Genomic DNA, 24,510 nt, shown 5'->3' with positions numbered 1-24,510 from the left:
CTCACAACTGGTAAATTAATTGATTTTAACGCGCGCGCGCGTAGAAGGAAATCGGTATCCACTCGGCATTTAATTTAATGCTTAAAGGTAGCATTTCTTAGGAATCGTTGGCTGGGTTGTGAGCTGTGAAAAGAAAAACGGATTTATGACATCGAATGTTTCCGTGGGTAAGAATGAAGGTTCCACTCGACAGATTGTCCAAATAGTTGCACGATGTGTACAAAGCTTGAAAGGAATAGTTGTAGTAACACAATTTTAATAATAAAGTATGAATAAATTCATAGATTGGTAGATAACTTTGGCTAACAAAACCAGCAACATTTCGTCGATTGTGTTTTTAATGTCTGTTCTTTAATTTAAATGACTTCAGTCTAATAATATTCATATCATCTTTATGAATACGGAAGAAATGGTTATAGACATGGAAAATTCATTTTTATTACTACCATTAGCACCACTTTCAGTTCACCATTTTCTCATGAATAGTTCATAATAATGAGAAGAATAATTAGGACATTTCCCACCTTTTACTCTACCTTACTTAATTTCCTAAAAAAAACACCACTCTGCTTCACGCGACTGACCGATATTGAGACGATCAATTTCGGCATGCACGGTGTGTTATCACACACACCCGATCAAACAGTATCAAGCACAACTAGAGCACGACAGATGATGGGATTGGATTCGGCTGGCTAGGCACATTAAAAAAATAAAAATACTGTCGACGGTTTCGGACGAAAGGGCAAAAAACCTCTTACTCATGCCGGCTTATTTTCTGATATGATCTCATCTTCACTTCTGCTACCACTCTGGCAAATGCCAAACGGTACCATCATCGACGCCATCTTCTGTTGCCGTTGTCATGATTTTGATGGTAAGTAGTCGAACCAACAAAGCAGCGTGCGTTGCATGGCATTGAACAAGCGACAAGTCTACAACATACCAGTCCCAGACCCTTTCCAGGTTAGCTAATAACATTACTTCCCGTCCTACATATGACAGGGTGCAGAGTGCAGTGGCAAGATGAAGGACAAAACTTCAAGACCTACATTTTTGGGATCTAAAAAAACTAACAGTCGGTGTTTGTAATGAGCAAAAGTATCGAAAGGTACACGATTGCATTTATCTCTTCCATAAAGCATACAAAGAAGGATATCAATTGTGAGGTTTGAACTCTTTGACGTACGGATAACTCTTTTTCGCAAAAAAAGCAATAACAGAGTTTTCTCTTCCAGACTTTCTCCTCGGTCCTGCTAAATCCAAACTCTCCAACCGGCGGCTTCGAATCACGCAGCCAACTCTCAGAGGATGTGTGAAAAATTGTCCCGCTTTTAGAACATGTTGTTGTCGGCTCTATGTCGACCTAGTCTATGCTTCTTCCAACGATTGGGATATGTGCTATTTTCAGCCCCATGTCCCAGTGCAACAGTATCCCGCACCTTCAACGTCGGGGACGCCGGGGTTGGTTCGCGGGTTAGAGAAACGAGCCGAAACGGACCGCAAGAAACGCAACCTCTCACTTTCCCAGCTCGAAAACTGCACAAACCCGGGTAGGTGCAAAAGATCGTCCAATGGTTTATGTTTTCTTTTTATTTTTCATTTCAAAGATTCGGAAAAACCTGATTCTCATCGCATAATGGTACCATTCAGTTTGCAGATGAAGTTATGCGCAGGTTGATTGCTGCGACCACTTGGCACCAGGTTTGTTCTGGAAGTTTCGTCTATCTCGGCGAAAGTGGATGTACGAAGAAATGAGGAAGTTATTTAGATGATAAATCGTTCATATTTAATAACATTCAACTTTTATATTACAAATTCATAACCATAAGTACTGAAATGGATATCTCACCCAATAACTGTACATCCACTAAGGGACCAATCACCAACACCTGTCACAAACACAACGAATGATGTTGCTTCAATATTGAACATGCTTTAATTATTTAAGCACTCCTTGGGGACAGCTGTGTCCAGCAGAAATTCGATGCGCCCACCACATCGACGATGATCACCATAAATAACAACGGAATGACATTAATATTCATTATCACTGGATGAAAGATTACCATACTGTATCTATTTCCCGTCACTGCGGTTGTCACTGGACAGAGAGACGGCAAAGTTTTCATGGCACCGACACAGTACCTGCTTAACATTTTGCTCTGATACACGGAAAGTCCGATCGATGTCAAAATAAAGTGCTTTTGACATGCAAAAATTTGACGGACAACTACGCACAATAGCTTTACTCAACATCAGCATTTAGTAAGCTTTTTCCCTGCTGAATTCGTAGCTCTTTAAGTCTAACGGGAGCTATACATATTTATAACTCCAGCTGAAGACGAACCCATTACGGTTTGTTTCCCACTAATAATGATGTAAGTGCGCTGCGTCTCAAAATAAATAAAGTATTATGCTCCTCCACTCATCAAGACAGGCCCAATTGGTTGCAATTTACGTCACACAGATTGCAGCTTGCTGACACTGCTTACCGTACACAAAAATATCTCGTGACTAACACTGTTCGTGAGGCCCCCGGTGTGTGATGTTTCTTCCGTTTGCTAAATATCTTCCTTCTGGTTCGTCACGATCGGCCTGGAGAGCCTGTTCTATTTATGTCTCGCAGCATCGCACAGGCACACATATACGAAGGGTTACCGGGGACAAGCAGAGACATGCTGTGTGCGAAAGACGCGAAGAAAGAAATTAATTAAATCCTTCCACATTAAGGCACAGCACGCAACCATCTTCCAAGTTTGCCCCCCGAACGCATGCACAAAGACCAGAGAGGGTTCATCCTAACCGGAACCAACACCGCAGACGAGAATCGAACCCATCGAATGTTGTTTTGGGCTATCATAATGGGCGTTTAATGGGGGACAGCTATTCTACGGCTGGGGGAACCATTTCCTTTAACCCATACTGGCCACTAATCCGTCCATCTATTCATCCAAATTATAGCCATAAGAAATGTTGACCGAAAGAAGGATGTACACGGACTTCCAGTGACTCATCGCAACATCTCATCCGCCCGTTGGCGCCATTCTCTAAATGCTGGAAGATTAATCGCTAACGGCACCACGGACGGGAGAAAGAGCGTTCCTTCTAGCGCTAAAACGGTAAGAACGGCATATCGTGTGCACCCCCCGTTTGTCAACAAAACAGATCATGTTTGGTTTTATTTTGTCTTGGGTTTTAGTCTTTTTTGCCAGCTAAGCTAAATACTGTGTGCGCTGATTGTAGGCAGCGATTTATTACGCGAGCTCTTTGGTAATTAAAAATGTGTGCTTCATCCATTTATCTGACAGTAGCTGGAGGTGACGAAGAATTTGCTCGTGATTGATTTTAGATTTTGGAACAACGTTCGAGTTATTGTGTTGTCAGGGTGAGGTATCAAAATAAAAATAGAAATATGTCTTTAAATTCCATTTACTTAACTCTAGAATCGATCTAATACTTTGCGTATCTTAACCTAAAGTTGCTGTCTGAATTATGTTCTCCTAAAAATATTTACGCCGTGAAAACCTCTCACCAAGTTCTAAGGGAATTTAAAGTACAGTTTCAACGCCCGGATCCCTGCTAACCGGATACACATCAGACTACCTGTCCTATGGTGCTACTTCACCCAACCATACCACTCCTGAGGACACAAAAATGCAGACATGAGTACAAATTAAACTCAAACCTAGAGGACAAGATCTTGAGGGCTCCACGAAATCAACATTTGCAGTTCATTGTCGGTTTTGTTTTTTTTACTGCAGAAACCTGTAGTTGCAACCTGGGCGCATTGAAAGGACCTGAAAATAACTGACCACTGTTCACTTGTAGCCTGCAGCGGACACAGCTGTTTACTTGCTATTCGAGTGAAGGGGGCCTTCTTATCATTTTTGCGCCAAACGCAATCCGAGAGAAAGGGTCTTACGCAGCAGAACAAGAAATAGTTGTACTCGGTGTATTCGAAGCTGGTGCCGGCAAAACCGGTAAACTTGCCCGAAGATACTATCGCATCCCGAAAGTCACCGACTGGATGTTGAACAGTTTAAAATGGCTCTCCCTAGCTGTACCGTTCTGTGCATTGCTTAATGGGCAACATACTGAAGGCAAGTGGACATCAAATCACTGCTTCAGATCTTTGGAACGTACGAACTTACCACGTGGTACAGTGGTGTAAAAAAAGAGGAATCTGTGTAACAGAAAGTATTGATAATTTGATTTTGTAAGGTAAGGCTCGTTTTATACAGGTTTTCCTTGTCAGTCTATGTCACAGTTCAACCCAATTTCGGGATGCAGCCATTCTTAAAACACGATTATCGCAGTTGAGCATTCTTTTGAATAAAATACATGTTTAAGTCGATCGAGCGCTTCGGCTACAGTTGTGAGGGGACAACAGCGTCTCACAACTGGACTTAGGTCCAATTAAGTGGTTTCAACAATAAGCCATTAGAGGGCAGGCGTGACCTAGAGAAGGTCGTTCGGTCAAGAAGAATAACAGAAAGAGAAGTTCTGTAAGACTTGGAGACTTGATATGTGCAATAATTGACTAGTATTAACAGTTTTTTGCAATTTCCTCCATTTAAGGTAACCATCCCCAACTCCTGCATATATTTAAAACCCTTGTGCATTGCCCAAGTTTTCTTGCTAAACCAGCACAAAATGTTGCAACTGCTCGGGGCATTCCATATCCCAAGACGAACTGCATGTAAAAGCTTTCTAGATTACACAAAATCGCCATTACGTATGAGCAAGTGCTCTGGTAGCCTGGCCTTCAACCATATTGCCCCAGGACCGATTCTTTAAGAGCTAATGGAAAACATCGTGCATGAGCATTGGGGCGACAACACAACAGAGTTAGAGCTTGCTTTCGTCCGGCCAGTCTCAATTCCGATCCGATCCGGATACTTCATCGGCGGCTACAATTTTCGATCGCCAACGGTAGAGAGACACTAATCAAAATAAATTGATTGGCCAAACATTATCGTTCGCACGAAATGCAACCGTTAATTGAACATCCCAACAGGTTGTTGTTTGTTCTACTAAAACGATTTGGAAACGCAATAGAAGGGCAAGTATGAAAAAGGTATTACAAAATTTGGTTATATTAACTCGTTACATATTCTTGTTCTCAAACTGGTCTCAGGTCTGCTGCATCGCTATTAAACATTTAAAATTCTCTTTTTGAGTGACACACTTCAAATAAACAAAGATTTATAATTTCATCGCATCTCAACATTCCAAAAGATAAAACTTATCCGCAATAAATCAAGTGAAAGTTAAAATTTAAACAAAAAAAAACTACGATGACGGGCTCAGGCATTCCCATGCTTCGGTGGGATTGTACAAACGAAGATTAAATGGTGATGCTTTCCAAACACCGCTTCGCTCAACACTTTGCGGAGGGGACAAGATTGCTTCCTCCTAAATACCACTTGGATGACAATGAGTTGAGGACAGATTCTTCTACTATCTGGGGTGCTCGAGAGCACGAGAGAAGAAAGCCGTAAGTCAACGCAAGCACATCATTTATGACACTTGAGGGATTTCCTAGAATTTAGTCTAATTTATTGTCCCTATCCTACCCGATTGCGACACAGCCGGGAGTTTAACTGTCTCTACCTTACCGGCACGGTTCTCTTCCCTAATCGCAAACCCACCCCTTAGCATGACCCACATATTACGACACTTACGGTGCCCAAAATGAAACAAAACGCACGCGAGCGTATGAGTTGTTGAAACAGCTGCTTGGAAACGCTTGACCAAACGCACCTAGATCGATAGTTCTGTGACAACCCACCGGGTTCCCTTTCTAAGACCCTCCGGGAGTGCCTACACCCCACCCCCCCCCCCCCCCCCCCCGACGTTGCGCAATGACGTTAACGAACAAGCGAACACGCAAACCTCACGCCACGTCACGTCTTCAGTGTGCGCTTTCCGGTTCGAATAGCGATTAGCTCGCTGGTGGATCGGTTTCTTTCGTTTCTCCATCAGAAAGACCACTGTTGCAATATCGGTAGCGAAGGTGATGGTAAAGCTGACGCGCAGCATTGCACTTACGAACCGCGTAACGGCACGCAGCGGCTTTACGCACGCGCCCAGAAATAGACTTCCCCCGGGAGGATGGAAGTCCCGAAGTTCATAAGTCATCGAAATGGTCAGTACGATGAGTGATAGAATCAAATGCTGTACGCTAACGAGGGAACATGTTTCGGGTGTGTGTGCTGGAGGTGTTGCTGACTGTTGTTGGTGTAACGTCTGCGAAATGCGGACGTGCATCGGCAAGAGGCTTGGTGAAGACAGCGATGTCTGTAAACTTCACATATGACTAGACACGCACCACAAATGGGTCTGGGCGTACACAAAGTACTCAAAACGCCGTTTGAGCTGTTTGATGGATTCCTTTTTTAGTGCAGCTAACGCACACATTGTTTGTATTCATTTATTTCGATGGGCAGAAAGAAATGGGATTTAGTTAAATGCATTCTTTTTATTCCAAGAAACCCTCTAACGTGACATGCAGTTCTCGAAATTAAAATATCCTCACTTGTGTTTTGCTTACACCGACTACAATAAAGTTCTTCATGAAGATTTATTTAAGCGACGCCGGTCTTTACATGCAAAGACCAGAAATCAAACCCATCTAGACCTTATCTTGATATCAATATGTCTCTTAAGCCTTCAGATCCGGCTTGACATAGCAGGTCTTTAAGTCAACAGTAAGAACAAGATGCGTTAAATGACTAACTATCAGATGCTGCCAAAAGGATTCCCACCACATTAACCACGAGGCAAATAATCCACACCCAAAAATGGAAACAATTTGTATCCTGCCATTTCGCAAACACTTCAGATGGGTGTTTATTTGTCTGACACGGCACACACAAACAGTTCCTCGCCGGTTGCTCTTCCCCGACAACATTACACAATCTTTTGCGACAGCATCAATTCAGCAACGTTTGTTTGTGCTACATTGCTGGGCACGATGTTGTCCCGGTGTAATTTGCAATAAAAATGAAATATGCGACGAAATTTGCAAACACATGAATGCAAAACAATGCCGGTTTTTTTTTCTGGTGCGACCAACATACCTGTGGGAAGGAATGGATGCCAAAAGTGAACCACAAAAGGCACAAATGTTGAAAAATGTCTGCTGGAAGGGCAACGTCAGACAAAACAAGACTTTGCACGAGGATTGGTTTTGGATAGGTTTGGAGGAATATAGTTGATATCGTGGTTTATGTACAATTTTTAAGATGAGTTATAGGCTTTTTTAGATGCCTCAAAGTTCTATTTGCCTCAAGTTTGCCTCTATAAGAGCTCGCCATTTCTGGCTTCCTCGACTTGATTTGACTCAGTTGGATATTTAGTTCATCATACAGGCAGGACGGACAGGATTCGAAACTCAGTCCTGCTGTGTGACGACTAGCGCCTTAACGGTCATCCTTCTTCTTGGCATAATGACCTTCCAGGTCTCGCCTGCTATCGATTGGCCTGCTAGACTTGCTAATGTCATGTAGTTAAATAGTTAAATCCTCACTATGGGGTACGGTCCAAATAGGATTTGAATCCCAGTCGCATCTACCACCAGACGGTTCCATTATATGATCAAATTACAATCTTTACGCACACACACACACACACAAAATATGCTAAATGTCAAGTTGAACAGATTGGAAGTGGCTTTAAAACGGATTATTTTTAACCTCAAGAACCTTTCCGCGTCTGAACGGTTTCGGCTGCTCTCAAGGGCTAAGCAAACAGCATTTACTCATGCACTAAGAAATCTTTATTTATGATTGAAATTTATTTGAACGATTAGCACACGAGACGAAAGCCAACCCCCGCCAAAATGAGGCATGTTTGGCGACGTTTTAACCGGCCGGCTCAATCGAAACACAAATCTCCGTCCGTCAATTTGTCTTCTTAAAGGTACGTAAAAATAAAATATCGTCCCCCTGTGCGTGGCGTCAAAACATATCTTTCAGCTTTCACCACTAGAGTGTTGCTCGCTCGATTGCTTTCAATCGAGTGTACGCAAACAACCACTGACTTGCTGCGAAGAAATTGAGAAAAATTGAACAAAAAAAATCTGCCTCTTTGCGTTTTATTAAACAACACAGCGTAACTCAATACGGGGAAACGTTAACCCGTGCCACGGAAGCTATCACCTGTCTGGGTTGTCTGCATTTTTTGTTTTTGTCCTCAGATTTTTGTCGCGATATTGAACACGGGTGGTTCGGGAAGCAAGGATGTCACGCACGAGAAATCCCATTACCAGTTGCTGCTGCTGCTGCTTTTCCACCGTGACGTATTATCACAGTAGTGCACGAGATCATTCGTTGCCAAACCTTACATGTGTTCGGCCGAGACACAGATTGATTGAGATAAAGCACGCGAAACATGAAACGCTACACGACAACTTGCCCGTTACCATTCGAATGTGACAACGGCCACATTGAGGACTTTTCGTGGAGCGTGTTGTTGTCACCAAGCAGATTTTTTTAGTGTTTATTTTCTTGGCGAAAATAGTATGTGTAGGATATTAAAGCAAATCACGACTAGGTCGCACAACACTTAATAAAAATTGTGTGTAATTGTTTGAAATTCTTTAACGAACTTACATACATTTACTAGGCTTATGTACAAACGCATATTTTTTCCAAGTCTAATAATGTATAATTTCATTCTATTACGAATATTGTGTCCGACAATTCAAGAAATATAATTTAAGTAGCTCAAAGCATGAAACATCTTCAAATCAATCACAACTTGAAGATATGCAGACAAAATAAATACCAAAAACAGACTTAAGATCATGCGTCATAACAGTAAAGGTGCTAATTAGAAGGTTAAGCATCATTCATTGTATAAATTTAATATTACAACTTTGAGACAATGATGCCAAAAAGCCCCATTCACAACCTGATATCTGCCAAACGCCTGCGATTATTTGAAGAAAACATTCGTTAAGTTCTCAAATGCAAAACAAACAGCAATATTTAATCGAACTTAGCGTACAAAACAAACACCTACACCTCTTGAAACATCCTTCCTTGGGCACTAAATTCACTTAAACCCGCTCGCAACCGTCCCAGAGATTAATGGAAGGGTAGTTTGCAACCGTCTAATCCATCGAACTTGAAAACTAACCCTATCAAACGAAACCTTCGCACGCAAAACCAGAAAACAGCAAAGGAAGGACAGCCCGTTAGCAGGTCTGTTCAAACCCCCCAAAAAAACGAGACATAAAAGCAGTAAGCATGAAACAACAACAACAACATCACGCATACCGAGTAGGGGAAGTGGCAACCGCGATCCGACCACGATTCCAAGCATTGTTGATTTGTCCAATTTTGGTAAACCCTAGCCGAACACACCGAGCATGCGAAGAGTGGCTCTGTCAACATTTCCGGTCGATTGACGTACACGCCCCGGCCGCCCCCGGTCGGCCGAAATCGCGCCGGAATGCTAATATTTCAATTAAACGTTACTGCCGCAGGAGCATTTCGATTGTGGTTTCTATTTATTTGTCGCCGCTGCGGAAACCGGTACACGATGGTGGGACCATCGGTGAGCAACTATGTTGTCTAAACACTTGGCGATGCTCATGATTTTGTGAACGGGATCCCTGAAAGATGTAAGACACCGAATGGATGTTCGATTCGTTTGATGCGACGAGCTGTTCAATTTAAAGTAGTTGAACTCAAATCTTCGAATTGACAAATATTACCAAAATGATTCCAATTAACAAACGTCAAAATTCATACAAAAAAAATTGACTGAAGTCATGCAAGGCCCAAATATTCAAATTTTAGAAACAAATTAAATAATTATAAACAATGTACAGTGCAACAAACAGTGTAAATAACACTTCTAATTACTAATCACTAATAAAGCATGTTACAATGATGTGTGAAGAATCATCATATTATAGGAAATTGTTTTCACACTATGTCCAATTAAATCAACTTTACAATTTCCTGCGCTTTCTAAACCTATCCGAAATAGCTTAATTACTGCCACGATTTACAACTTTTCTTGCTTTTCCATCGTCGTCTATTCGACGATTTGCTCTAAATAGCTTTTTACCTAATCCATTAAAAAGACTTTTATCTAAAACGAAACCTACTTCTCGAAACGATAAGCTCGAACAAGCAAATAAAAAGATCACATGATCAGCTAATACCCGATGGTTTTTTGTTACGCGTATTACGAGCCGAAAAAAAAAAATATACCACAATTAACACAACACAACAAAGGCTGGGCGTGTGCTCACACGTGAAAATTCCTCCAGTTTCTGTTTTCTTCGGTAAAAAAAAAAATCGAAACCAACCAATCCAATTGGACCTACAAAATTGCTTCCCTCAAATTAGACTTCTTCATATGTGCTCGGACGATTCGTCCCGGCTTGCGCAACACGCCTGAGATTTAATGAAATTGATTAGCGAAAACAAATCGCAATCAATTGATCCCCGATCGGTGGTTAGTGGTATGAGGTAACGATCGCTTCTACACTGCACTGCTCGCGAATTTAATTAACCGCCCATGTTGGCAAACATATTTTCACCAAAAATGACACCAAACTTTGTGTTTCGCGTAAGGCAGAGAGATCGAAGCAAAGATGAGCGTACAATCGCTTCCAACACCTGCACGATGTTTCTATTGCGCAATGGTGATATGCAAGCTGGTCTCCGTCAAATCTTCCCATACACTGGAAATGGAAAGTATTATCTATTCGCACCTATCAAGCTGTGATTTGATAGTTCAGCGCATCTCTTTCACTCGACTCATGTAATATAAACCGGTTCCAATTTCCCAACCAACGGATGTGGATTTCCCTCCGAAAAGAAAAATGATTCAAGGAAGTGTGCTTCGCTATGTGCCGGATCGGCGGCAATAGAAATGCCGCCGGATACCGGTCAGTATCAAAGTGAGGAGAAAAAAAATCCAATCGTCAAATACTTCACCCACAACAACGTGCGGAAACTGCTTCAAATGGGTGCAGCTAATTTTCCACCAAATTTCACCAAAGAAAGTGGGACTGGCCGACAAAAAAATCGGATGGAATAAACACGCACAGGCGTGTTTCGTTTCCTATCTACCGAAATTAGTTATCCAAAGCTCGAATGTAAACGACATTTGTCAGGTTTTGTGATCGTAATACTGATCTTTAATCTAATACAAGGATAAATGTTGAAATCCATCAAGTAATCTCGAGACTCGAGACATCTATACACACCTCACCAACTAGAGAACCATCCAAAACTATTAAAAACTGCTATTAATCGGCTGTGAATCGGCTCACTTTAAAACGTCATCAGTAACCATCAGAAACTGAAAAAGGGTTGACATTATGTTTGATGGCCACTACCAAAACACCTAACTGTCACACCAAGATCGAGGACAAGATCGTTTACAGCTATGTAGAACACATGCTACTAAGGATCGCGGTGCAGCAGCACAGACCGCGTGTGGTCTCCCCGTAAGCAATTCAGAAATTAGGGCGCTACTTTTCTCACTGTATTTTACAATTCTTCTCCCTGGCCGAATTTTATGGCATCGAAAATAGCATCCTCTAATATCGTAGCATTTTGAGTGCAATTAACTCCCTAAATCAACACCCGGACGCGGAATCGAAGCCTCGAGGCAACGGACTCAACATTGACATCTGCTGGCGTGACTACATCGGGTTGAGATTCCTCATTCGTATTCGCTGGACTTTATAGTCATCACTTTGAGATAATATCGTTTGGTCTTTTCGTTAATTGTATAATCATTAGCGGGAGATAAGTATTAAAACATTTTTTAAATGCGTAAGCACTTAATGACTGAACGAAGTGCTGCATGTCTTTTAGCAGGAGGAAACTCACAGAGAAAGTATTCAAGATGCGTTGGAAAGACAACAAATCAACATTTCATTTCTAAAACTCACATCATTTTCTAAACTTTTTCTATTTGTCATTCCCGTAAAGTCTATTAAATTATAAGAAAAATTTCATTCCATCATTTCGATGCAATACAAAAGAGATGACGGCATATTATCACCTGAAATTAAAATACAATTGTACATTAAAACCAAGCAATGGCGCTTATCGAAAGCTAAGGCAACATTTTTCACCGGGAAGTCTCAATTCGCTCCTGCTGCTTACATTAGCCGTCCATTAATTTCTTGTGTGACTTGTCAAAGAGCGAACGCGCCGCAAAACAAACGCCAACACCCGTGTATCACTCTGACGTGCCGTTCGCACGACCACTCGCACTCCCTCTTCTCTGGACGCCCTCGCGCGCACTCGAATGATGCGGGAGGGCAAACATAAATATTTCATTTAATTGACTGCTCAAGTCAACGGACTTGCGCCCGACTATCAAATCAAACACTGAAAAGGAGAAACAGCCGCCCGCCGGCCGGAAAACATCCCGGGCGTGGATTTTCACATTCATTCATTGGCTTGGCCACGGAATCAACCAACCTCAAGCTTCATTCATTCATTCCCGGAGGTCTCAATCGTCGATCACTGCACGCCCATTGCCCTTCGTTCGGCCTGGTGTGTTTGACGTCTCAGTAGACGTTACAATCATTTTCCCACCGATAAGAAAACAATCTTTTTGTAGAAGCTGGTGGAGGGAAAATCTTGAGACCTGGCACATGACAAGTACTGTGGTAGTTCGGATTTTCGCAACACATACGAACACCAGCACAAAATGCGTCCTCAAAACCACTGATTCGATTGAAGCACACTCTCCTCCTGCAGATAAAGTTGCCGCGGTTTAGGTACGACCACATTTCATCGCGTTCACTCGGTTCGAAATGTCAACCACAGACAATTGACAGCTAGAACGGAGTTATTTTCCACTCACCGCACTCGCTACACCGATTTTCAATGGCGGCGTCACATAAAACGAGTCCGGCACGGCCCAAAATCACATTTATGTAACGCATATTTTTTTAACAGAAGGTACGAAAGAAGCTTGAGCACCACCACCAGGGTGCTGAAAATTTCGACTAATTGGGTTTGCTTTTCTGTTGTGCGGCTTTAGAAACTATTGCTGCAAAGTAAATAAATAACAGCACCAGTGTCCAGTGAAGACAACCATCTGGATGGTGAAGCAATAGCCGAATGGCTTATACACTAAACCCTTTCCTTGAGGCGGGAGAGTGAAGAAAGAAGCGTTCGGTCGCCTTTACAAGACGGAGGTGCAAATCAGTTCCAATTTAAATTTCTTGCACAATCGCCACAATCAACACAACCCGAGCACATTATACTCAATTTAAATTCAAAGCACTGTCCGCAAGCCGCAAGAGTTAGCAGACTGTGCACGTACAGCGGTGCAACATTGAGTAGTATTACTGCACACAACCGATGGGTGTTTCTACAGAATTGGGGTTTAAAATGCAACAGGAACTTCTGCGCACTGTTAATCAACAAGTCGATGAAACAAATATTCAACAAGCTGATGGCATCGTGCAACTATCAAGTTGCTAATGGTTCAAAAAACATACATGAAAGTAAAATTGTTATTTGATTTAGTTTTCCGAAGGAACTACTTATGGCATATGTATATTGGTAATGCAATTAGACTACTTCATATGCTGCACAAATACACCCCAGTGCCTTCGAACATTCTAGTTGTTATTGCCGTAGAACATGCCATGAAGTTATCATGCTCCATGCGGATAGAACCTGCACTAGAACTCTGGCTTGGGTCTTAAATTTGTAGCTCCGTTTCCTGCTTAGTCTGAGGGTTTATTTTGCATTGCATCCCAAAAGCAGTAGAACAGTACCGGTAAGGAAGCATGACCTCCAAATGCGATTACTTTGCTCTTGACCATGGGAGGATGGGACGAGTATGATGAGCATGATAATAGCAAACAATGGTGTTGTTACTGCTCCTTCGTACATACTCTTAACTTCTTCATCGTCCGAACAAAATTCTTTTGTACGTTGTGTAGGCTGCATGGTATGGCATCCAAAAATACTCGTCCAGAATTCAAATTTTAACCAAAAAGTTCTCCACACTGTACCTTTTTGAAACATGAAACGAAAAATTGTCGAGGTCCTTTTGTACTTCTTGGTACTTTCTATTGCATCAAGCAAAGGTATGACGCTAACCTTTACCGGTAAACACACACAGCAGACCTTCACAAGCAAGCCAAACAACGCACGAGCGTAAGATAATGCTAAAGATAAGAAATAAAACTAAACCTTCCTTTCTTTTCTACTCTTGTAAAAAAGAATGCCACATTCTCACTAATCTCGGCAGCACTTTTTCGGCAAGAGGCTCGAGTGAGCTCTTCCAGCAAGGGTGTAAAATTAAATAAAACTATGCGCTAACCAGACTAGATAAACCGGGGTGTTCAAGAGTGTTTGTCTTCAGCTCTGTGTGGATGACGTACCAAAAATTTGGATACCAAACCCAGGCGCTGGAATGCATCAAACTGTCACCCAGATAAGAAAAAGGTTTGATACATCGTGAGAGGGGAAAGAAAAACAAAGTCACTAGCTGCAGTTACTGCGTCACATACACGTGCCCTGTCTGTGTGTCTTCTAGCGTCGCCATTCACCTCGCCGGCGGACTTCCTTCTAATGAAATAAAATCATCCGAGCAGAAAGTGGTTTTACGGATTGTATTTATTCATCAGGGGTTTGAGATAACCTTTCCGAACTATAAAGCAACTCATTTCGTAGGTAGCATTGGGGTTTTATGTGTGTGCTTTCTGTTCCTTACAGAAGAAAGATTGTTTTCTAGTGATAAGAATCGAATCGCCGTGAAAGACAGTGAAAACTTTCGACGTTAAATTTAATTCATCAAGCGGGATAAAGCACCAAGATGAAAAAGTTTCAGTATTTCAGTATTTTAACAAAAAGACTTAAAGATATAGCAAAATTTAAGTACCTAAAGCTGCCAAACCGCTATCAACCTAGTCATCGCTAATTTAACTTTCAATGAACCGTACCAAATCGGAGCATCACCGTTGAACGATCTCTTACGCGACTGAGACTCATCTGGGTTCTATTCACATACGAAACACCGTTCGCCAACGTATGCTGCTCTTCAATGGCTTATGCAAAATGCTTAGACTCAGCATCAACCTAACGGAGCATCGTCCAATTTATTGCTTTGTCGAGAGAATGTTTAGCAACCACACCACGTTACAAAAGCGCTTCTATAAACGCTGCACGAAAACCACTCGCTCGATCCAGCTACAACATTCCAAGCGTTTTGCCGCAAATTGCCGGTTCTTTTCGGTAAAACAGTGGTAAAAAAAAGTCAAACGAACCACCCAGAGTAGAGCAAACCATAGGAGATCAACTCCAAAACATGTGTCTTTGTCACCACATGATCGTCTGATCTGGATGGGGATCAAAAACAGGCATAAAAACGATTCCTAAATATCAAGAGAAACCTAGGATTTCAACAAATTTGCACATTCCTTTGACTGTTGATATTCGAAAAAAAAGAGCAAAATCAAAAGATTAGCAAAAAACTAATAAACTGTCTAAGATTTCTCGACGGCCTTATGCCTTTTTTTAAGCATTTTTTCACAAATTTATTAACTTATTTTTTGAGGACTGCTTCTTCCATTTGCTCTTACCCTTTGCTTCAACGCAGGAACTGTAAATTTATGCTCCAAACCGCTCCACGTAGGAGGTTCGGGACTAAACACTTTCGCAGCGGGTAATCATCGCACCCTCAATGTCTGCAACGGTGTTGTCACGTTTGGCCACTAACTTGAAAACAGGGGTTTTGGCCGGCAATAAACGCTGAATTGTATCCGTGGAAGAAAATAAAAAAAGGGCAGACCCAGACACACACACTCCAACAACTCCTTGAAATTCCTGAACGTCGATGAAGAAACTCGGTGTAAGAAGGGAAAAAAAGTAGGTACTCTTTTGGAATGGAGTCTTGGAATTTTGCGATCATGACTCGCGCGAAGGTTACAGCGTTTGCAGCAAGTCTTGCAAGGGAAAGACTCCGCTCGCCAAGTTTCCTAGCCGCTCGAGCTGATAGATAAACATCTCATCATGCGGTTGCTTAAAAGCCGAAAGCACGGCTGCTTTTATAGAGGAACACTATCGGGCACGGCAATTGTGCTGGGGCTTTCAACTGGTATTAGGAATAGCTGCCGTTACTGTAGTCGTAAACGATCTGGTAAGCAAATTATTCCTAGGTTTTAGTTTAAAAAAACTAGTTTTAAAACTACAAATTCTTAATTGGGAACGCTAAAAATGCTGATCAGCGAGATACAAAGCTTTAAAACTAAAACATGAAGCAATAAAATTAAAAAAAAAACTCAGGCAGACGCCACAAAACCCTCATCAAAGCATAAAAACATCGCCTGCAACAATCGGAACGTTGTATCCTTCTCTAATATTAAAAAATACAAGTTTTTATCATTCCATATTTCGCTTCGTTTTTGTGTGTGTGCCAGCACACCAAATAAACGATCATTTACGCCCCCTCCAAATGTGTCCTGCGGTGTGTTTGCGGGTCGGTTGATTGCAGTTTATAGCGACCCCTGTCAGTCGGTGATGTGGATACCAAAAGCAGCTTCCTCCCCAATAAATAAAGCAAATAAAAATCAATCGCTAACACAATTTTGCTTGCCACCGCATGGAGCACCCGGTATCAGGCAGTACGTGCTGTTAATTGCAACGACTCTCGGCCAAAAAAAGGGGAACCCGTTAAGAAGCAAAGATAAAAGTAGCCAATTTCGCTAACGACAATGATAAAAAGAAGGAACTCATCACCAATTTGGTTTGATAAGCGCCAAGCACGTACCACTCGCATCTTATCAGGTTTAAAAGATGAAGAAACGGAAGAACATTTTTAATGAAGAAAAAAAGAATTAAAACAAATAAGAATCAAAGAGAAATCGATACACATTTATGATCATTTCCATATAATTTGAATAGCTGGATTTGAAAAATGATTTGACTAGAAAATATGTTACTAAAGCTTCGCACAAATTATGCAAATCTTGAAGGAACAATCTGACATTTGGAACCTTGGCAAAGACTTGGAACCGCTTCAAAACCTGAATGCTTCAAACACGATCAGCTGTGGCTGTGGTGTACTTTGGACCGGGTACGATCGTTATTGCTGGACCTTAATAATCTGTTGCCGTGCAGTTTCGATGAAAAGCAACAGAAAACGGGGTGTTTTGCTGCTTTCGTCTCGTCAGACGAAACGCCAATTCGTTGGACAGCTGAATGTTAAACAAATAATCTCAACTGGGCAGTAATAATTTTGCCTCAAACGAGTTTGCTGTCGTACCGGGGACAGATAATGACCGCACACTACAATCTCACACACACAACACACGTGCTTTCGTTAGGGCCGCCACAAGCACACATCCACCACTCGTCTAAACGGGGAGAACCGATTGGAGACTGGTTGAAATACGATCATCACTCCTTGCCGCGATTCCCAACATATTCTATGTGCACCGGGAGTATAGTAAATGGCTCATATAACAAACAAGATTTCAAACAGTAATCAATCACATGATACCCGGCACTGATCCCGTCCCGTCTGCGTTACGCAAATGATGTACACAATCTCCCAAAGATCCGCACCAATAACAACAATACCACTGATCACAATACATTTAGTTGAATTATACCATAATGATGGGCACACTTGTATTTTTTCACACACACTGCCTATAAACCATTGACCAATTTCCGCACAAAAGACTTATTTGACGACTTCACAACTTCACATTCCCGAAAAATCACCTCCCAAAATCTCGTCACCAGTGCGGCTAGCCACATTCACTTATAACGGTAGCACAACGAAACAGGAAAAAACCCTTCCCTTAACGGCCTATTTTTCAGGCAAAATTGGCAGATTCACAATCGCACCACTCGGACTTAGCCGACCCGTTCCTCTACAAAGCTGCGGACCGCTTCGCTAGACACGCGTCACCTTTGCGCACTGCCCAACAAACGCACCGACCGAAACGCCTGATCCCAACAAACACCGTGGAACTTGAAACTCGAAAACGTGCAAAGCCAGCGGCGCACTTGTTTTTAGCCTGCGTCGAGTCGAGTTGAGGCGCAAAACGGCACAGCGCGCGACCATGCAGACTCGGATCGGGAATGAATTACGCTTTTCGTAGCCGCGATCCGGTCGACGCACGTCAAGCAAAAGCCGGTTCGACGCAAACGACGTCGAAGGCGTTTTGGAGTTCGCGAGAGAGCGCAAGAGCGCATCGGGAGAGGGCAAGTGCGTTCGAAAAGGGACTAAACATTGGAGAGGAACGGATGTACGCATTGGTGCGAGCTGTTCAGGTATGTTGGTGGCAGCTGCAATTCGGTTGCAGGGTTTATAATTTGCTCATGAATTGTTGTGATTCATCAAACATTACAAAATGGTATTAATTTTCCATTTTCTTTTACACGAGGCGTTAGTTTCGATACTACTATTTTTTTAAGATTATACCAAAAACTTTCCTTTTATACCAACAGTTTACTATATTATCTGTGAGCCATGTGTTGCATAATTTTTTGTTAAATATTTTTCATCTGTATGACAATACGGCACTGGACCGTCATTATTAATTATAAATTTTTTTTTATCTGTATCTGTTCTGTTTTCTTTATGATTTTCCTCTGTTTTATTTTATTTTATTTTTTGAAAATTGCGTTGTTTTTCTGGTGCCTACTAAGATAACATGAATTATCTTTAAATTTATAGTTTAATATCAGTTTCATACATAAGTTATGCAAACACTTTAAGTATTTTCGTTTTTTTCATTTAATTTCTTTTTTTTCATTTTTTTTTTTTCAGAAAATATTTGGTCTGGTTCTTTTCTAAGTTTTGCTTTTTGGACTGAGCAAATCTGGATATTTTTTAAAACTTTTTTGAATGTTTGATGCTCATCAAATTATTCTATCTTAAAAATTTAATAATAAGGGACGATGAAACAATGAAAAAAATACACACAAAATTTTAACAACCTGATTAAGTTTAAATACACGATTAAATACATGCAAACTAAAATTTTGTTTTGTTTCAGGCTATTAAAATTATGGAAAGAACATGAACCAAGAAGAAACAAAATTCCCCTTGATTCCTATTACAAAAACTAATTTACTCTACAAAAAACAATACTACTTAACCGAACAGTCAACACAAGCGATGTCGACATTATGGCGTAGAGCCGTCATACTAAATCAAATAAAATAATAAATAAAAAACAATACTAACGCTACCATACGTTTAAAAAATCCCATTTTCTCTTAATCAACCGCCATACAGTGAAGAAATTATTTCCCACGAAAAAAGAGGATAAAAATGACAAACATAATTATGCTTCGCCATGTTCGTTTGTTACAAGACAGGAGAAAACCCTGCAGTAAAGAAGTTGAAAAGAGTGAGAGAGAGAGAGCAAAAGAGCATAAGAGAAACATTGTTTTGCTCTATGCTCAGGTGTAAGCGCCAGCGACTTAACAAAAACTCAAGCACAACATATGAGAAGGGAAGGAAGGGACCAAGACTAAAGTAAAAGCATATCAACAGTACAGTAGTGTTTGTAAGCGGCTTTGAGAAAGAAACATTAATGTTTTGTAAACACAAATAGAACAAATAACATCCAACAGGTGTTCAATTCTTTTAAGTCTCAAAAATATAAAAAAATGAATGCTTTTATTGGCTGTTGTGATTTTTATTACTGCATTGTTTAAAGTAAATTAGAAGAGTAGGCAAGAACTTGGACTAAGCGAAGAAGCCAAAAAACTTAAAATCGAAATTAATCATGGAACAAATAGCAACACGGTAATAATCGCGACTAATAAATTCGGCCATATTAAAACCAATTTCACCTACATTTCTGTTCTGCTTGGTTGCAAAAACAAAACCGAAAAAAAACTAACTGTTTCACACTGACCAATTTGTACTCAATAACTACTTCACTAGCCAATAAAAGCATTGATTGCTCGCCGGTTCGCACATACAAATCGCTAGCTTTCCTTCAATTCATCAGCGCCATCTGCACTTTGCTATTTACTTGTTACTTACTGCCAATATGGATAATAAAACTTAACTTTTTTGTTGTGTGTAAAATAAGAAACCACCTTCACCACTAACTCACAGCCAAAAGGAAAACCCTCACACCGGTGAAGCGAGGTGCGATGTGGCGCTTAACACCCATTTACGTTGTGAAAATAAAACTAACCTCGAGCAACCGCGTACGAATTTAATATCCTTAACTCGGCTCGCACCTCGTGAACCATTTCTCAGCAAGTCAACGTTTGAGCGCACACGTGCACTTAACACCCATTTTTCTGAGCTCCAGCCGTACGTTTCAATATGGAGGACCCAACCCGCATAGCAATACCACATACCGATTTTTTGTTTTATTTTCCTTTGCCCTCCGGTGTAGCTTCTGCTAAACTCTTTGTAACCTTTTGCACAAATGGTGCCGGCACTTTGTTGGACCATAAAGCAAGATCCCTCCACCGGTCACCGAGACGCGACGCCAAAACAAAAGGCCACCCCCTTTAATGAAAGCAACTAGAGCTCGTAAAAACTGATTAATGGAAACCGGCACGGAAAACATTGGAAAATTAGATTTGATTAGCCGCACTCCCCATCCTGCCGTAACAGAGGGGGTGCAGTACAGCAACCGTAGATTAATCTCTAGATCACAATTTTCACCCAAAAACAATTCACAAACACCTACACACTCACTCAAAAGAAAAGAGGATAATACAAGCAACCCCCGAAATGACAACATCGTCATAATAAATCGACCTGTTGCGGCAACGCCGGAGAGCGCCGGAAAGTTAGAAACTAATTAAATTTCGTAATAAAACACACAGCGCTGCTACGTGGCCACAAACACACACACACAAATAGCTCCCTGCAACTGCACTGGCTGAGGTCAGTGTTCCGTGTCGGTGCGCAGACTCTCCTTTCCATTCGCGGACCGCGGTCCGTTAGTCGCGAGCTGATAAGTTTGGTGATTTATGCTGCTGCTATTCGATCATCTCAATCCACCATCGACGGGATCTGTGTATCACACCTCGCTCGTATCACTGGCCGGACCGGAGGAGACGACACCGATGAACTTTCATCCCGGGGAAGTGTTGTTCATCGTTATTGGGCGGAATGGAAACTCTGTCTTCATCGTGTATCGTGTTCATTTTAGTGAAATTGCTACACACCTTGTTAATTAACGGTCTTTGAACCATTCTTCACTGGGTGAAACCCAAATTGGTGTATTACTTCAGGAGAGCATGCGTTTGAACTTTGCATTGCAAAATGCTTCAACCGCAATGGGTCGCAAATGTTTTACACTTTCGCTTGTTGGTGCAAATCTGCACTCAACTGGCTTAAATTATTCAACATTATGGATAATTTAATCATCGAGAAATGTAATGCAACAGCGATTTGAAAAGACAATTAGCTTATCGATACCACTAACACTTTTCCTGACAGTTTATTCATGCAATTGACTTAACAACCACCTTACGCTTCCAAGCATTTCACCAGGAATGGTTCGTTAAGCAACGGTCGGCAGTGGCCTACGCCAAAATTGGAAACTAATTTAATCCTACCATTCCTTCACCAAGAGCTGGGACCTTCTTCCACAGCCTTGTAACCTTAGTAGCCTGACACGTTCCGTCCCCAACTTTCCAAACTTCATATTTGCTGCATCACAATCAACTAAGCGCAGGGGCCGTTAGAACTTGCTTTGGGTTATGAAAGTTTTCTACCGTCTGTCCGTCCATCCGTCGGAAGGGACCAAGAGAAAGGTTAAGGCTTCCTCCGCATAGCTGTTAGATAAGGGAAACTTTGTCGTAAGCTATGGACAACCCTATTCACTATGGCAGGTTGTCCCAAGATTACAGCGTGTTTGTGGTTAAGCTAAAATAATAGGCTGCAAAATCTTGCAACCCGTTTTTGATAAGATTATTGAGCATTATTTAAGTCACCAGAGGAGTTCCGTGGAGTGAAAATGCTCATGCTAAATAAACCATCATAAAAAAAAACCTTAAAAAAGGTCAATAGGTTCCACGGTTTACAAGTAATACTATAATACTACTTTAAAATTTCAAAAAGACGGTGAAAGTATGCAATTTCGTACCATCATCGTGCTTCAACTTTGCCGCCACTGCTATTTGCGCCAAAAAGTATGCAATCTGCAAGGCACAATTTTTCACGCAACATTTCATGAAAATCTAATCTGTTTTGCGCCCCAAGCTATCTTTTAGCGGTGCATTTCATTTTGAAGACACAAAAAAACTCTGATAACAAAATTTTGCACTCTGTTCAAAAAAAAAAAAATGTTTCCAACATAAAGAAACATAAATGCATAAAAGTTGTACTTACGGGTGCTGGGCAGTTTCAGTGCTAGTTTCGGTGAGCCTCCGGACAGGCTAAGATCACTGAGTGAGCTCTGTTCGCTGTCTTTGCTGTGGGTACGTCCCCTGGAAAAGAGAGTAAAGACGAGGCATGCCATCGTTAGTTTTGTGGCTAGAAAACGTGTCTATAAATTTATTTTACATTATTTTGTACTGATAAATTCGTCTCACAATCGGTAGAAAATATGATAAAAAGTGAAATAGCAAAAACATGTCAGGGTTTCTAATTTTAATACACGGCGGATTCCCGTCACCTTAAAGCGATAAGTGATACTTTCGTTTACGCTGGCGCACCTTTTCCTATGATAAGATAAGGTGCTCAGGTATGCGCCTCGTGAAGTGTCACATCATTTTGCTGTCAGATGGGTGCGTGTAGGCGTGTTTATTTTTATTTTATGATAGCGGAATTTGTTTAACGCTTGTATTGTTACAATCAATCATAGAAAAATATAATTCTAGCAACGACCATAGTGAGGCTTAATAAGAAACTATAGTTCAGCACGCATTACTTGAATGATGTATAAATTTATAATTCGGGGTACAAATAATACAAATTATATTTAGCAACTGCATTCAAAAATAAGCATTAAAACCGTGGGATTTTTGGCAGACAATAACTAAGTCAGCAGAGAATGATACGTCCTTTAAATCTCTCAATCCCAATTCCATACTACTAGCCGTAAATAATTTATCAAACAAAGATGTTTACACAGTCAAGGCCAATCGATGATGTCCTCTCGTAGCACACCATAAAACACTGGACATTCACTCAACAGATACGCACGAGCAGGCAAGCGGCTTACGAGCAACGTTCACCCTATGTATCAGCTAACAGGTTAGCTATAGCTCTTTATTTATGATCACTAAATGGCCCATGTCGATACGTGGTCAAACCGATTAACCTGTGTCCGAGCGTACCAATAGCAAAAATATCTTCTCAGGAATGTTAAACCTTTCCTTGTTCAGTTCATGGCTGCTTTATTATCGCATGAACAACTTAATTGACTACGCTTGCATAGCGGCATTACTGAGGTACATTCGGTCAACTATCAAGCCGTCTCAAATCTCTTCAACATGGCTGTAGCATGCTTAAAAGTAAAGGAAGATAAATTTTTGAATGCATATTAATTAAATTCATCCTAACAAAAAATTACAATTTCTATATGTCAATATATCATCATCAATCACATACTGCCACGCATCGATCGATAAAGTAGAAAATGGTTACTCGATACAGCTATTAAAGTGAAACAGCAGCTGTTTCATGCGTGTGGTTTTGTGCATCCACTTATCTATTGCAGACAATCGTGATAAAAGTATCATCTAAATCATGCCCACACCGGGATAGGTTCGATCGGTACGTTGTGGGACACATTGTAAACAAATTTGCAGCATAACGTTACAGCATGGCAAGGCCCCTTTAATGCCCGTGCACCATTTTATCGTCCTGCGGTTTAGTTTGCCCATTAAATTCTCTTCTCCCGCAGTCACTGCGTGCCCAAGGGGAAACTCGTTTCCTTTCAGTCGTTCGTCAGAAGGTGCCTGAGTCCATGGACACCTGTATTTGCTGCTTGCATGCTGCTAGTGTGCTTAGGATAAACTGCTAGACCACCGGAACAATATTACAATCCGGCCGACAGATGCTCATACTAACGCTCTACGTATTTAGCAGTAAATCAATAGGGTACAGCACTCCTGCAGTTTTCACATGCTCACATCGATTCATCTATTTGGTGTCCTTTATCCGAGAATAGAAACATGATCACCAAGCCAGTGTTCCAGCCTGTCAATGTGTAACAATGAGCGCTTTACGGTGCATAATTCTAACTTTATTACACCTCACTGAATACTAACCCTTTCATTGGAAAACCGCATAAGACTCATGGAGCCATAATCGAACAAAATCCGGGAGTCGAGAGTACATCCTAGTATCATTTGTTTGAATTCGAGGCTTTCTACGTAGGAAATCTATGTGATTTTTAACACTTAGACCAGATCTTGTATGGCTCCACGAATTTTGGAAATGCATATACAACAGTCGAGAAATTGAATTAAATAAGCAATATACTGCCATCATACTGTTCAATATCTGCTAGCTGCACCATCTTTACACAACTGTCCACTCATCTGTTATAATTGC

General features: G+C 41.2%; 2 protein-coding genes across 2 annotated transcripts in view; one reads left to right on the top strand and one right to left on the bottom strand.

Moving 5' to 3' along the window:
- LOC126565520 (transmembrane protein 242) overlaps positions 1-24,510 on the top strand; it is a 479,972-nt gene that overhangs the window by 151,661 nt on the left and 303,801 nt on the right. The window lies entirely within an intron of this gene.
- Positions 1-24,510, bottom strand: part of LOC126565936 (uncharacterized) — a 111,703-nt gene that overhangs the window by 52,120 nt on the left and 35,073 nt on the right. The window contains exon 4 of the mRNA XM_050223136.1: positions 22,339-22,436. Coding sequence (XP_050079093.1) covers positions 22,339-22,436 — 98 coding nt within the window. The remainder of the gene's footprint in view (positions 1-22,338; positions 22,437-24,510) is intronic.

The sequence above is a fragment of the Anopheles maculipalpis genome, chromosome 3RL (genome assembly GCF_943734695.1).
Source record: "Anopheles maculipalpis chromosome 3RL, idAnoMacuDA_375_x, whole genome shotgun sequence".
In the NCBI taxonomy this organism is placed as follows: domain Eukaryota; kingdom Metazoa; phylum Arthropoda; class Insecta; order Diptera; family Culicidae; genus Anopheles; species Anopheles maculipalpis.
The sequence above is the reverse complement of the archived record's forward strand: the minus strand, read 5'-3'. Positions and strand labels throughout refer to the sequence as shown.